Source organism: Balaenoptera physalus, assembly GCF_965194825.1.
Source record: "Balaenoptera physalus genome assembly, chromosome: 1".
Lineage (NCBI taxonomy): Eukaryota > Metazoa > Chordata > Mammalia > Artiodactyla > Balaenopteridae > Balaenoptera > Balaenoptera physalus.
The window spans coordinates 151954745-151969273 of NC_138882.1; the positions used below are offsets into that span (position 1 = coordinate 151954745).

Genomic DNA, 14529 nt, shown 5'->3' on the forward strand with positions numbered 1-14529 from the left:
CCAAGAGAAAAGACAATCTGTGTCTAGACAGGAATAGGAAGCAAGGGTGCTCACTCCAGGGTAAGGACTATACTTGGTAGGAGTTCTATAAAAGCAGATACACATACAGATTCACCCAGATACAGAGCCTACAGTCTACCCAAGGGATAGAGGGGGTGGGGGGGGGGAGAAGGCACAGTACTTCTATTAAATATTAAAATGTGTTTTTCTTACCAACATTGTAAGATAGTCAAAAAATCAAAAATTTTTGGAGATGCCATCACTTCATCTAAACTGTACTCCTTTTGGAACTGGGAATACCTAAATATAAAATAAGTAGTTACAGAATGTGAGGTAGCAATCACAATTTTTGTTGAAGATGTTCTGGTCCAGAAGTTAAAGAGAGAATAACATGTAAATACTCTTTCCACAAACGAAAGATAGGCTTTCATAAACCATTTCAATCTACCATAAATAAGTCATTTGAATTGAATTTTTGAAATTCCTAACTCCAAAATATCATGTTGTATAAAAAAACTTTTGTCTAATTTTTGTCCTGGGCTCCTGGCATGGAGATTCCAAAACCCTTGGAATTTCCTGAATAATAGAAGTGTCTTTGTTATGCTAATTAGGTGACTTGTGGTGGTCCCCTTGTTGGCTGGGGGATAAGGGAGGGATGAGCCAGGGGTCTGGTCACCAGAAAGATCAACCATGCAAATACAAGATTGGGACTTTTGAACCAGTTTGACCCCTAGGGAGAAGAGGGGGGCCTAGAGATCGAGCGGCCAATGATTTAACTGAATATGCCTGCATAATGAAGCCCCAATAAGAACTCTAGAAACTGAAGCTTGGTGAAGCCACCTGGTTGCCAAGTACCTTCACATACCAGGAGGGTGATGTGCCCTGACTCCATGGGAAGAGGGCATGGAAGCTCTGCACTAGGAACCTTCCCAGTCATTATCCTACGTGCCTCTTCACTTGGCTGTTCCTCAGTAAGTACAGTAGTTTCCTGAGTTCTGTGAGTCATTCTAGTGAATTATCAAACATGAGAGGATCATGGGAACCCCTAAATTTATAGTCAGTTGGTCAGAGTGCAGGTGGCCTGGGGATCCTACTTCAACTGGCATCTAAAGTGAGGGCAGTCTTGTGAAGTCTTAATTCATAGAGTCTGCATTAACTCTGGGTGGCAGGTACCAGAATTAAATTGCAGTACACCCAGTTGGTGTCAAACCAGTTGGAGGTTAAAATAAAATACGTTTTTTTTTTTCCTGGAGAATTACAAAAATATTAGTTCCTTAAAAGCAAAATTAAATGACTTGCAATTCAGCCAACTTTTGTGGTGATAATATGATACAACTACATTTAATGAAGGCTAATGTCGTTCTTAAATAAATGTACCTATAATACCTATAGGTTTTTATAAAACCTATAATAAAATATCTGCACTCTTCAAAACATTTCCTTTCTCATCACTGCCAAGAAGAAACTTATTTTCATCCCCTTTGGTGCCTCTAACAATATAATCAGATGGTTTCAGAAATTGCTCTGGAAAGACAGCAGCACAAATAGATACAATAAGGGAGTTTCTAAAAGCAAACTTCAACTGGTATGGAAATTAAGCAATTCCAGTGTTTAGAAATCAAGCCCATGTAACTTAGATCTGCATACTACCGTCTGCACCTTTGCTTCTAAAGTTAACTTTGACCATCACCAACTTTCAAAAAAATGCTTTATTTAAGCCAGATCCTGTACTAGACAGTGGGGACATGGACACAGTCCCTACCCTCAAGGAACTCAGTCTGAATCCATGGCAATAAATACACCATTCTAGTATGATAAATGCCATGATAGAAATGTTATACAGGGTGCCATGGGACCAACAGGATACACATCAAACCCAGATACTAAAGGGGGCTTCCTCTCTGAGGTTAGGCAAATAAGAGGAAATAGGAGGTAGAGAATTCCTGGCACAAGGGTCAGCACATGCAAAGCCTCTTGAGGTGAAATAGTTTATTGAAGCTAGAGCGTGACATTTGGGAAGGAATATGGAGGCAAGATGAAGAAGAGGGGGCAGGAGACATGAACAAGGATCAGATCATGAAAGGCCAGTATATGGTGTTTACATTATACTGAAAACAATGAGACACTACTAAAGGATATTAAGCTGGGAGTGACATGACCAGATTTGTATTTCAGCAAGAAAGCTGTGGTATGGAAAAGGGACAGTAAAAAGGCATTACCAAAAGCAAGTAAACCAACTAAGAGATTGGGGCAATAATTAAGGCAAGAAATGATAAGGGCCTAAAATAGGGAATTGGAAGTAAAAGATGGAGAGAAGCAGGACTTCCCTGGAGGTCCAGTGGTTAAGACTCCGTGCTTCCAATGCAGGGGGTGCGGGTTCGATCCCTGGTCAGGGAACTAAGATTCCACATGCCACGCGGCACAGCCAAAAAATAAAATTAAAAAAAAAAAAAGATGGAAAGAAGTAATGAATTCAAGAGATAGTATGGAGGGAGAGTTATAGACACAGGTCTGAAGGCTAAAGTGGCAGAAGCTATCCCTAATCTTATACTATTGATCACAGATTCTCACTGCCTTTAGGTATTCTTATAATCTGTGAGGAAGCACTTGAGAAGGTTCTTAACTCAACCTTCTTAGAAATATGTAACAGGTTATCTCTAATGACTGGTCAGCAAACACAGAATTATCTTTCTTCACTAGTCAAGCAAAACCTAGTGTAAGAAGTTAGCATCTGAAATTTCTGAGCCAAACCTAGAAGGCTATTCTTGGCTGTTTCAGTGAGTTTTAAATGATGAAGCTGACATTCAGAAATAACATTTGCCTATTCAACATAATTGAGAACTTATAATACATAGCAGAAGATCCATGAGGACAAGAAACTAATCCATCTTGTTCACTGCTATATCACTAGCAGCTTTACCAGCGTCTTGCACATAGTAGGTTACTGAATATATAATAGCTGAGTGAATGAAAATCCTTTAGAAGAATGCTGTAATGAGTGGATAAATGAGTACCTGGTTGGGCAGGGAGTTAAGTAAAAGAAAGACTTGGAAGCTTTGCTTCTCTGGGGAAGGTCAAGAGCTGCTCTTTGGAGCCTCAAAGCCAGGAAACTGCAGTACTGTCAACTCCTCAATATGTTGGTACAGTTCCTTACTACTTTCAGGAAATCACAAGGATTTTTAATGGTTCTCCAAGTTCTAAGGACAAAGAAATCAGCTCTAGACCATATTTATGGGCTTAAGACTGCTTATCCTAACTACTATTCAGTAACAGCAAAGTTTTATTGAGCATATACTATGTTCCAATACCCTACTAGGTACTGAAGATACAAAGATGAGACATAATCTCTGCTCAAGGATCATCATCATCAGAGGAGACAGATTTATAAATAAGTATGATACAGTGTGATATGTTATAACAGACATATACAGACAGTACAATGAAGCTCATGAGAAAAAATAATTATGCCCATTTAAGAAGGTACTAAGAGAAGCAATGATATTTGCGTTGGGACTTGATGAGTAAGTAGATACTTGCCAAACAAAAGAAAGGCAGAAGGATATTCCAGGGAGAGTTAACAGCATAACTAAAAACACAGAAACAAGCACAGTATAATACACTTAAGAAATACCAAGTGATCTTGTGAGAGATGAGATTGAGAATAACCAGGGAAGTGGTAGGAAATAAGACCAGCAAAGTAGAGTGAGGTCAAATTATAACAGGTTTGTTATCTCATATGAAGGAATTTCTATTTTATTATATAAGCAAGGGAATTAACCAAAGCTTCCACAATACCCTTTGATCTTTCACAGAATACCATTAAATTTAGGGCATGGGAGTAGATATTATTTGTTAATTAGGTATATCCTGAATTCAAACATCAATTCAGAATCAGAAGAATGAGGAGAACAAGTAGTAGCATGAAGTATTAGAAATATGTGGTAATGACCCACTTGTGGTATAAAATGTCCCTTATCATGTTTTTATGTTTATTAAACATGGCAAAATTTGTTTAATAGTTCAGAAACAATTTACTGAGCACCAAGTATGTTCCAGATTCTGTGCTAAGCATTAAGAACATAAAGATAAGAGATGGCTCTTGTCCTCAAGGAGTTTATAATCTAGTAGAAGGAAAAATATAAACATTATTTTACCACTATTTAGAATGATCCTGAGCAAGTTGCCTAATTTCTGTAGGCCTCATTTTCATCATCTATAAAATAAGAATAAAAATAACTACCTTATAGGGTCCTTGAGAGGATTAAATGAAAATGTACATAAAAGTACCTAGCACAGTGACACAGAGTTGGCATTTAATAAAGTTAGCTACTATTCTTTTATTGCCTAGTGGTTTGCTTTTGCAGAGATTCTAGTTGTGTGGCACTAATTCAATTCCCAGTGAACCAATTTTATTCAGCAACCATTAAGTACATGCTATGAGCCATGCACTGCACTAGGCACTAGGGATTCAAAGATTAATTACCAGTAATACACATGATGTAATTTTACTTCAGACTATTTTTTAGGATATAAATAACCATATTATTCTATCAGAGTAAGAGTTAATGACACTAACATAATTAAAATGCAAATAATTTAATATAAAATAATTAAAACAACCACTAATACGTGTTTTACAAACATTTTAATTGATCAAAACAAACAGAAAAGTTTTAAAAAATGGTTTAAAATGGGGCCTGGTTATTTCCAATTAAAATTATTATAATAAATTTCATTTACTAGAGTTAGAACCTACGACCAATTACATCTTTCAACGCAAGCCGTTCACATTCTTTCTTAAAAGAGCAACTAAGCTTAAATGGCATTTTAAACATAAATAGACCAAAACCTAAACTGAAAAGTAGTCAAAAGTTTACATGGGCACAAGTCTTTCATAAGAAAAAAACCATTCTAGTTAACATCTTTGAGGTCTTACATTTGCTTTTCAAGTATAAAGTTGCATATTACATAGCAGGATAACCCAGATTCTCACTATTTCATATCTCTGAAATACTTACGGGTTATTAACTGAATGTTTATGATTTTTCCATCCAATTTTTGCAAAGTGTTCAAGTTTTGTTCCTGTAGAGAAAGCAAACTTCTATTAGTGGGTTAATGCTTTCCTGTTGCTTGTTAACAAATGTTGCAATGATACTCAGTATCCTCCTCATATTTCCACATTTTCCCATGCATACATACCAGTACTGGAAACTTCAACACTGATCCCTCACATAAACATTTCTTTATAATTAAACTTGGCTGCATTTAATGAATTGAATCAACAAATAAGCATATGATATGAAAATAGTTCAAACTGGCCTATTCTACCTAGTACAACTAGGGTCTACTTTCAAAACCCAGAAAATATAGCCTAGGACCACAGTGGTTACAAGGCAGGAAAGCACTGCCAGCAATACTTCAAGGAGTCTGCCAAAACATCCCACCATCCCTGGATTAAGTGAATTTTACAATTCACACCTTCTAGGGCCTGAACTTCTTTTTCCTTATGATAAGGCAGAAGGGTCTTCAGAAGAGTTACAGTCTAACAAGAAAAGTGTAAGAGGCCCGCACACCGCGATGAAGAGTGGCCCCCACACCACGATGAAGAGTGGTCCCCGCTTGCCGCAACTAGAGAAAGCCCTCGCACGAAACGAAGACCCAACACAGCTAAAAATAAATAAATAAATAAATAAATAAATAGAGTAGCTATTAATTAAAAAAAAAAAAAGAAAAGTGTATACTTTTTAAATTCCTTAACAGAAAGTTTAAAGAGTAGTGTCGGAAAATAAAAGCAAGCACGTTAATGAAGTAAAATTTGCAAAAACCTCGTTTACTATTTTTAAGAAGATGAAACAGAATAAAATAGGTTTTGAATCCTCCTTTGGAACTAGAAAGACCAAGGAATGAAAAAGTGCACTGATTGGAGCTGATAATATTAAGTTAATACACAGCACAATAAAGTGGAGAGTCCCCATTTCTGTTTTATCTCTATTTTTCTGTCAAGGAGAGTGATCTTCAGAGCAGAAATGACATACATATAATTGAACAAATCTTCTCTCAATTCTAATAAAAATGGAAAAACGTAGAAACCACACTAGCGATCTCATACCAATGAGAGTAGTGACTGATCCAAAGGCAGTCAGTACGGGTCCAGTAAGAACAAGCCACATCAAATTATTATCTTTTTTTTTCAATTTTATTTTATTTTTTTTATACAGTAGGTTCTTACTAGTTATCTATTTTATACATATTGGTGCATACATGTCAATCCCAAACTCCCAATTCATCCCAGCACCACCCCCATCCCCCACTCTCCCCCCATGGTGTCCATACATTTGTTCTTTACATCTGTGTCTCTATTTCTGCCTTGAAAACTGGTTCACCTGTACCATTTTTCTACATTTCACATATATGCATTAATATACGATATCTGTTTTTCTCTGACTTACTTCACTCTGTATGACAGTCGCTAGGTCCATCCACATCTCTACAAATGACCCATTTTCCTTCCTTTTTATGGCTGAGTAATATTCCATGGTATATATGTACCACATCTTCTTTATCCATTCATCTGTCGATGGGCATTTAGGTTCCTTCCATGACCTGGCTATTGTAAATAATGCTGCAATGAGCATTGGGGTGCATGTGTCTTTTTGAATGATGGTTTTCTCTGGGTATATGGCAGTAGTGGGATTGCTGGGTCATATGGTAATTCTACTGTTAGTTTTTTAAGGAAACTCCATACTGTTCTCCATAGTGGCTGTATCAATTTACATTCTCACTAACAGAGCAAGAGGGTTCCCTGTTCTCCACACCCTCTCCAGCATTTGTTGCTTGTAGATTTTCTGATGATGTCCACTCTAATGCGTGTGAGGTGATACCTCATTGTAGCACTGATTTGCATTTCTCTAATAATTAGTGATGCTGAGCAGCTTTTCATGTGCCTCTTGGCCATCTGTATGTCTTCTCTGGAGAAATGTCTATTTAGGTCTTCTGCCCATTTTTCAATTGGGTTTTTTTTTTTAAATATTGAGCTGCACGAGCTGTTTATATATTTTGGAGATTAATCCTTTGTTCATTGATTCGTTTGCAAATATTTTCTCCCATTCTGAGGATTGTCTTTTTGTCCTGTTTATACTTTCCTTTGCTGTGCAAAAGCTTTTAAGTTTCATTAGGTCCCATTTGTTTATTTTTGTCTTTATTTCCATTACTCTGTGAGGTGGGTCAAAAAAGATCTTGCTGTGATTTATGTCAAAGAGTGTTCTTCCTAAAAAAAAAAAAAAAAGAGTGTTCTTCCTATGTTTTCCTCTAAGAGTTTTATAGTGTCCGGTCTTACATTTAGGTCTTTAATCCATTTTGAGTTAATTTTGAGCATGGTGTTAGGGAGTGTTCTAATTACATTCTTTTACATGTAGCGCTCCAGTTTTCCCAGGACCACTTATTGAAGAGACTGTCTTTTCTCCATTGTATATCCTTGCCTCCTTTGTCATAGATTAGTTGACCATAGGTGCATGGGTTATCTCTGGGCTTACTATCCTGTTCCATTGATCTGTATTTCTGTTTTTGTGCCAGTACCATATTGTCTTGATTACTGTAGCTTTGTAGTATAGTCTGAAGTCAGGGAGTCTGATTCTTCCAGCTCTGTATTTTTCCCTCAAGTTTGCTTCGGCTATTCGGAGTCTTTAGTGTCTCCATACAAATTTTAAGATTTTTTGTTCTAGTTCTGTAAAAAATGCCATTGGTAATTTGATAGGGATTGCATTGAATCTGTAGATTGCTTAGGGTAGTATAGTCATTTTCACAATATTGATTCTTCCAATCCAAGAACATGGTATATCTCTCCATCTGTTTGTGTCATCTTTAATTTCTTTCATCAGTGTCTTATAGTTTTCTGAGTACAGGTCTTTTACCTCCTTAGGTATGTTTATTCCTAGGTATTTTATTCTTTTTGTTGCAATGGTGAATGGGATTGTTTCCTTAATTTCTCTTTCTGATCTTTCGTTGTTAGTGTATAGGAATGCAAGAGATTTCTGTGTATTAATTATTGTATCCTGCAACTTTACCAAATTCATTGATTAGCTCTAGTAGTTTTCTGGTGGCATCTTTAGGATTATCTATGTGCAGTATCATATCATCTGCAAACAGTGACAGTTTTACTTCTTCTTTTCCAATTTGTATACCTTTTATTTCTTTTTCTTCTTTGATTGCCATGGCTAGGACTTCCAAAACTATGTTGAATAGTAGTGGCAAGAGTGGACATCCTTGTTTTGTTCCTGATCTTAGAAGAAATGCTTTCAGTTTTTCACCATTGAGAATGATGTTTGCTGTGGGTCTGTTGTATATGCCCCTTATTATGTTGAGGAAGGTTCCCTCTATGCCCCCTTTCTGGAGAGTTTTTATCATAAATGGGTGTTGAATTTTGTCAAAAGCTTTCTGCATCTATTGAGATGATCATATGCTTTTTATTCTTCAGTTTGTTAATATGTTGTATCACATTGATTGATTTGCATATACTGAAGAATCCTTGGATCCCTGGGATAAATCCCACTTGGTCATGGTGTAGGATCCTTTTAATGTGTTGTTGGATTCTGTTTGCTAGTATTTTGTTGAGGATTTTTAGATCTATATTCATTGGTGATATTGGTCTGTAATTTTCTTTTGTTGTAGTATCTTTGTCTAGTTTTGGTATCAGGGTATTGGTAGCCTCATAGAATGAGTTTAGGAGTGTTCCTTCCTCTGCAATTTTTTGGAAGAGTTTGAGAAGAATGGGTGTTAGCTCTTCTCTAAATGTTTGATAGAATTCACCTGTGAAGCCATCTGGTCTTGGACTTTTGTTTGTTGAAAGGTTTTTAACCACAGTTTCAAATTCATTACTTGTGTTTGGTCTGTTCATATTTTCTGTTTTTTCCTGGTTCAGTCTTGGAAGGTTATACCTTTCTAAGAATTTGTCCATTTCTTCCAGGTGGTCCATTTTATTGGCATAGAGTTGCTTGTAGTAGTCTCTTATAATGCTTTGTATTTCTGCAGTGTCAGTTGTAACTTCTCCTTTTTCATTTCTAATTTTATTGATTTGAGTCCTCTCCCTCTTTTTCTTGATGAGTCTGGCTAAAGGTTTATGAATTTTGTTTACCTTCTCAAGGAACCAGCTTTTAGTTTTATTGATCTTTGCTATTGTTTTCTTTGTTTCCATTTCATTTATTTCTGCTCTGATCTTTATGATTTCTTTCCTTCTGCTAACTTTGGGTTTTGTTTGTTCTTCTTCCTCTAGTTCCTTGAGGTGTAAGATTAGATTGTTTCTTCGAGATTTTTCTTGTTTCTTGAGGTAGGATTGTATTTCTATAAACTTTCCTCCTAGAACTGCTCTTGCTGCATCTCATAGGTTTTGGATCGTCGTGTTTTCATTGTCATTTGTCTCTAGGTATTTTTTAATTTCCTCTTTGATTTCTTCAGTCATCTCTTGGTTATTTAGTAACGTATTGTTTAGCCTCCATGTGTTTGTGTTTTTTATATTTTTTTTCCCTGTAATTTATTTCTAGTCTCATAGCACTATGGTCGGAAAAGATGCTTGATATGATTTCAATTTTCTTAAATTTACCAAGGCTTGATTTGTGACCCAAGATATGATCTATCCTGGGGAATGTTCCGTGTGCACTTGAGAAGAAAATGTAATCCAATGTTTTTGGATAGAATGTCCTATAAATATCAATTAAATCTATCTGGTCTATTGTGTCATTTAAAGCTTGTGTTTCCTTATTAATTTTCTGTCTGGATGATCTGTCCATTGTCGTAAGTGAGGTGTTAAAGTCCCCCACTATTACTGTGTTACTGTCAGTTTCCTCTTTTATAGCTGTTAGCATTTGCCTTATGTATTGAGGTGCTCCTATGTTGGGTGCATATATATTTATAAGTGTTATATCTTCTTCTTGGATTGATCCCTTGATCATTATGTAGTGTCCTTCTTTGTCTCTTGTAACATTCTTCGCGTTAAAGTCTATTCTGATATGAGTATTGCTACTCCAGCTTTCTCTTGATTTCCATTTGCATGGAATATCTTTTTCCATCCTTTCACTTTCAGTCAGTATGTGTCCCTAGGTCCGAAGTGGGTCTCTTGTAGACAGCATATATATGGGTCTTGTTTTTGTATCCATTCAGCAAGCCTGTGTCTTTTGGTTGGAGCATTTAATCCATTCACATTTAAAGTAATTATCATTATGTAAGTTCCTATTACCATTTTCTTAATTGTTTTGGGTTTGTTTTTGTAGGTCCTTTTCTTCTCTTCTGTTTCCCACTTAGAGAAGTTCCTTTAGCATTTGTTGTAGAGCTGGTTTGGTGGTGCTGAATTCTCTTAGCTTTTGCTTGTCTGTAAAGCTTTTGATTTCTCCATTGAATCTGCATGAGATCCTTGCTGGGTAGAGTAATCTTGGTTGTAGGTTCTTCTCTTTCATCACTTTAAATATATCATGGCACTCCCTTCTGGCTTGTAGAGTTTCTGCTGAGAAATCAGCTGTCAACCTTATGGGAGTTCCCTTGTATGTTATTTGTCATTCTTCCCTTGTTGCTTTCAATAATTTTTCTTTGTCTTTAATTTTCGTCAATTTGATTACTATGTGTCTCAGCCTGTTTCTCCTTGGGTTTATCCTGCCTGGGACTCTCTGTGCTTCCTGGACTGGGGTGGCTATTTCCTATCCCATGTTAGGGAAGTTTTCAACTATAATCTCTTCAAATATTTTCTCGAGTCCTTTCTCTCCCTCTTCTCCTTCTGGGACCCCTATAATGCGAATGTTGGTGCATTTAATGTTGTCCCAGAGGTCTCTTAGGCTGTCTTCATTTCTTTTCATTCTTTTTTCTTTAGTCTGTTCTGTGGCAGTGAATTCCACCATTTTGTCTTCCAAGTGACTTACCCTTCCTTCTGCCTCAGTTATTCTGCTATTGATTCCTTCTAGTGTATTTTTCATTTCAGTTATTGTATTGTTCAACTCTGTTTGTTCTTTATTTCTTCTAGGTGTTTGTTCTTTAATTCTTCCAGGTGTTTGTTAAACATTTCTTGCATCTTCTCGATCTTTGCCTCCATTCTTTTTCTGAGGTCCTGGATCATCTTCACTATCATTACTCTGAATTCTTTTTCTGGAAGTTTGCCTCTCTCCACTTCATTTAATTGTTTTTCTGGGGTTTTATCTTGTTCCTTTATCTGGTACATAGTCCTCTCCCTTTTCATTTTGTCTATCTTTCTGTGAATGTGGTTTGCATTCCACAGGCTGCAGGACTGTAGTTCTTCTTGCTTCTGCTGTATGCCCTCTGGGGGATGAGACTATCTAAGAGGCTTGTGCGAGCTTCCTGATGGGAGGGACTGGTGGTGGGTAGAGCTGGGTGTTGCTCTGGTGGGCAGAGCTCAGTAAAACTTTAATCCACTTGTCTGCTGATGGGTGGGCTTGAGTTCCCTCCCTGTTGGTTGTTTGGTCTGAGGCGACCAAGCAGTGGAGGCTACAGGCTCTGTGGTAGGGCTAATGGCAGACTCCGGGAGGGCTCACACCAAGGAGTACTTCCCAGAACTTCTGCTCCCAGTGTCCCTGTCCCTACCATGAGCCACAGCCATCCCCTGCCTCTGCAAGAGACCCTCCAACACCAGCAGGTGGGTCTGGTTCAGTTTCCTATGGGGTCACTGTTCCTTCCCCTTCAGTCCTGGTACGCACACTACTTTGGGTGTGCCCTCCTAGAGTCAAGTCTCTGTTTCCCCCAGTCCTGTTGATGTCCTACAATCAAATCCCGCTAGCCTTCAAAGTCTGATTCTCTGGGAATTCCTCCTCCCATTGCCGGACCCCCAGGTTGGGAAGCCTGATGTGGGGCTCAGAACCTTCACTCCGGTGGGTGGACTTCTGTGTATAATTGTTCTCCAGTTTGTGAGTCACCCACCCAGCGGTTATGGGATTTGATTTTATTGTGATTGCGCCCTCCTACCCTCTCATTGTGGCTTCTCCTTTGTCTTTGGATGTGGGGTATCTTTTTTGGTGAGTTCCAGTGTCTTCCTGTCGATGATTGTTCAGCAGTCAGCTGTGATTCCAGTACTCTCGCAAGAGGGAGTGAGCACACGTCCCTCTACTCCGCCATCTTGAACCAATCCACCCAAATTAATTATCTTTTTTTACTGTATTGGCTAGTAGATCAAATGAAACATAGTATCTAGTATCAGCAAGACAACAGCCAAAATTTTTAAGGTCACCTTTTGGGACAAGACAAGGAAATACTGTAGTGTGGCGTTTTTTCCCTTTTGTTTTTCAGGGTTTTTTTGGTGTTACTATAAAAATGAGGGTTCTTCTGTTAGGTTTACCTAACACTGGTTTAAACAAAGTTAAACAAATTTCTTTATGGCAGAGCATTAAGAGACTTTCCTTTACTATTGCATGTGTATTATGATTGTCCAAAAGAGAGTTAAAGTATGAAGCATTTTCCAACTTAATTGACCCATGTCATGGAGCATCTTAAGAGTCAACAGAACACATAGGCACTAATCAATGACAGGCACTGATCAAAGTATTAACCTAGAACAAAGTCTCTACTGCTAACCTCTAACCTCAGCCATGCTCTGGTTAATATTTCTACCAAAAATTGGATTAGAAAATTAAAGGGTAAGAGTAGCCCCCGCTCACCGCAACTAGAGAAAGCCTGCATGCAGCAACAAAGACCCAACGCAGCCATAAATAAATAAATAAATTTATTTAAAACAAAATAAAGAAAATTAAATGGTATGCTCATCAAACCTGAAGCTGAGAGAGACTGCTATAATGTTGGATCCAAATAGACTTCAGTGAGGTTTATCAATGAGATGGATCAGAATGTAATTAATTAAATGCCCAGTTCTATTCCTGACCACCCAAAACTACCTAAGAAAAGGAGCAGCAATCATGAGAAAGGCTCTGAGGTTCTGTTCGATGATAAGCTCAATATGATTCAACAGTGTGATGTGATTACCAGAAAAGCTTACATGCGATCACAGTACAGTAATTAGTCTGGGGATGATGGGTCATGAAACAAGTCTAATAAGAAACAGTTAAAGGGAACAAGGTCAAGCTGGCTTCAGATATTTGAAGGGCTGTAAGGTGAAAGAGGCTTGTTCTATGAGTCTCAGAAGACAGAAACTATAGGGAGAGAGATTTGAGTCCAACATGAAAAAGAACACTGTAACAACTGGAATCACCAAAAAAATGGAATGAGTAGCCTCTGTGGCAAGTTTCTTGTCACAGGAAGTATAAATGCTTTATTGTCATCTATTAGAAGATTTACAAGCACTTCACAAATGGATTTTTAGGAAGAAGGGCAGCTAAACTATATAAAAGCACTTGGCATAGTGTCTGACATAGGAGACATTCAGTAGGTATTGATGTCTTTTCTTCTTGTTTCCTTGCTATGGGATCCAGTTAATCTACAGAAGATAGAAGCCCTTTGAAAAATATTCTGCCAATCACTTACCACGTATTTACTAATCCTGGACACTGATGAAGGGCTTGTTAACTACTGATTCTGAACTGCCAATTCAGATTTTTGGCTGTTCTAAGAATATGAGTAGTATAAAAAGATCTCAATCTCTTTGAATCAAACCTTGAAGCCACAAAAATCTCCTGATTCTATAGCAGAATGTAAGCTACTACAAACATTCTTACATATTCATTTCTAGAGCACATTCACAAACAGCAATTTCAAACAACAACTTAAAATTCTATGAAATTCTACAATTCATTAGAAATCTGTTGGATGAAGAATAATATTTCAACTAAAATACTGCACATTTACACTTCAGACTTTAGACTAGAAAAAACTGTCCAACTACTCTGAGTAATGTAAAACTTGAGAAAAGTTTGAAAACACACCAAACGCAGATTTCTAGCTAGCTGAGGGCAATGGAAACCGCCTAAATCTCTCTTCATATCCTCTAAAAAAATATAGAATAACAAGAAAAACAAATAAAACTGCACAAAACCATACCCTCAGCATAACTACACAAAAGAAAACACACAAAACTTCAAATTATCTGTAAGTGAAAAAAAAAGGGAAAGGGAAAAAGTGACCAAATCCCTGCCAGCAATCATTCACGCTCCCACAGTAAGCCTCCTAGGGAAGAAGGGCAGTCTGAAAAATACTGCACAGGAGAGAAGAGGGGAGCTAGTGGCAGGCCTACTATTGCTCTGAAACTACCACCAGGAAGAAAAAGACTCCCTACAAGAGTGAAAATATTGAAAAAATATTCCTGTAGATCAAAACATGACTACAAGGAAGGGTTAGAAAAGCACAGGAGACTCAAGGCGGTAATCTTTGAAAGGTATAGCTTCTAGGAGAAGAAAAGAGGGCAAAAAAAAAAAAAAAATGTGGAGGGGAAGGTCCCTTTGGCAACTGGATGGTGAAAGAGAAAAGAAGCAAACAGGGAAATTTCTGGGGTCCTATAAGACAAAACAAACAAACAAAAAAGAAACAAGAAATCAGAGGACACACAGTCCATCTTTCAAAAAATCCACTACAGAAATAAGACTTTACTACACT

General features: G+C 37.4%; 1 protein-coding gene across 2 annotated transcripts in view; it reads right to left on the reverse strand.

The window, feature by feature from the left end:
• SCP2 (sterol carrier protein 2) overlaps positions 1-14529 on the reverse strand; it is a 149164-nt gene that overhangs the window by 95786 nt on the left and 38849 nt on the right. For both annotated transcript variants that reach the window (XM_082429998.1, XM_082429999.1), the window contains 2 exons: positions 5019-5082; positions 214-300 (listed from right to left, as the gene is read on the reverse strand). In XM_082429998.1, coding sequence (XP_082286124.1) covers positions 214-300; positions 5019-5082 — 151 coding nt within the window. The remainder of the gene's footprint in view (positions 1-213; positions 301-5018; positions 5083-14529) is intronic.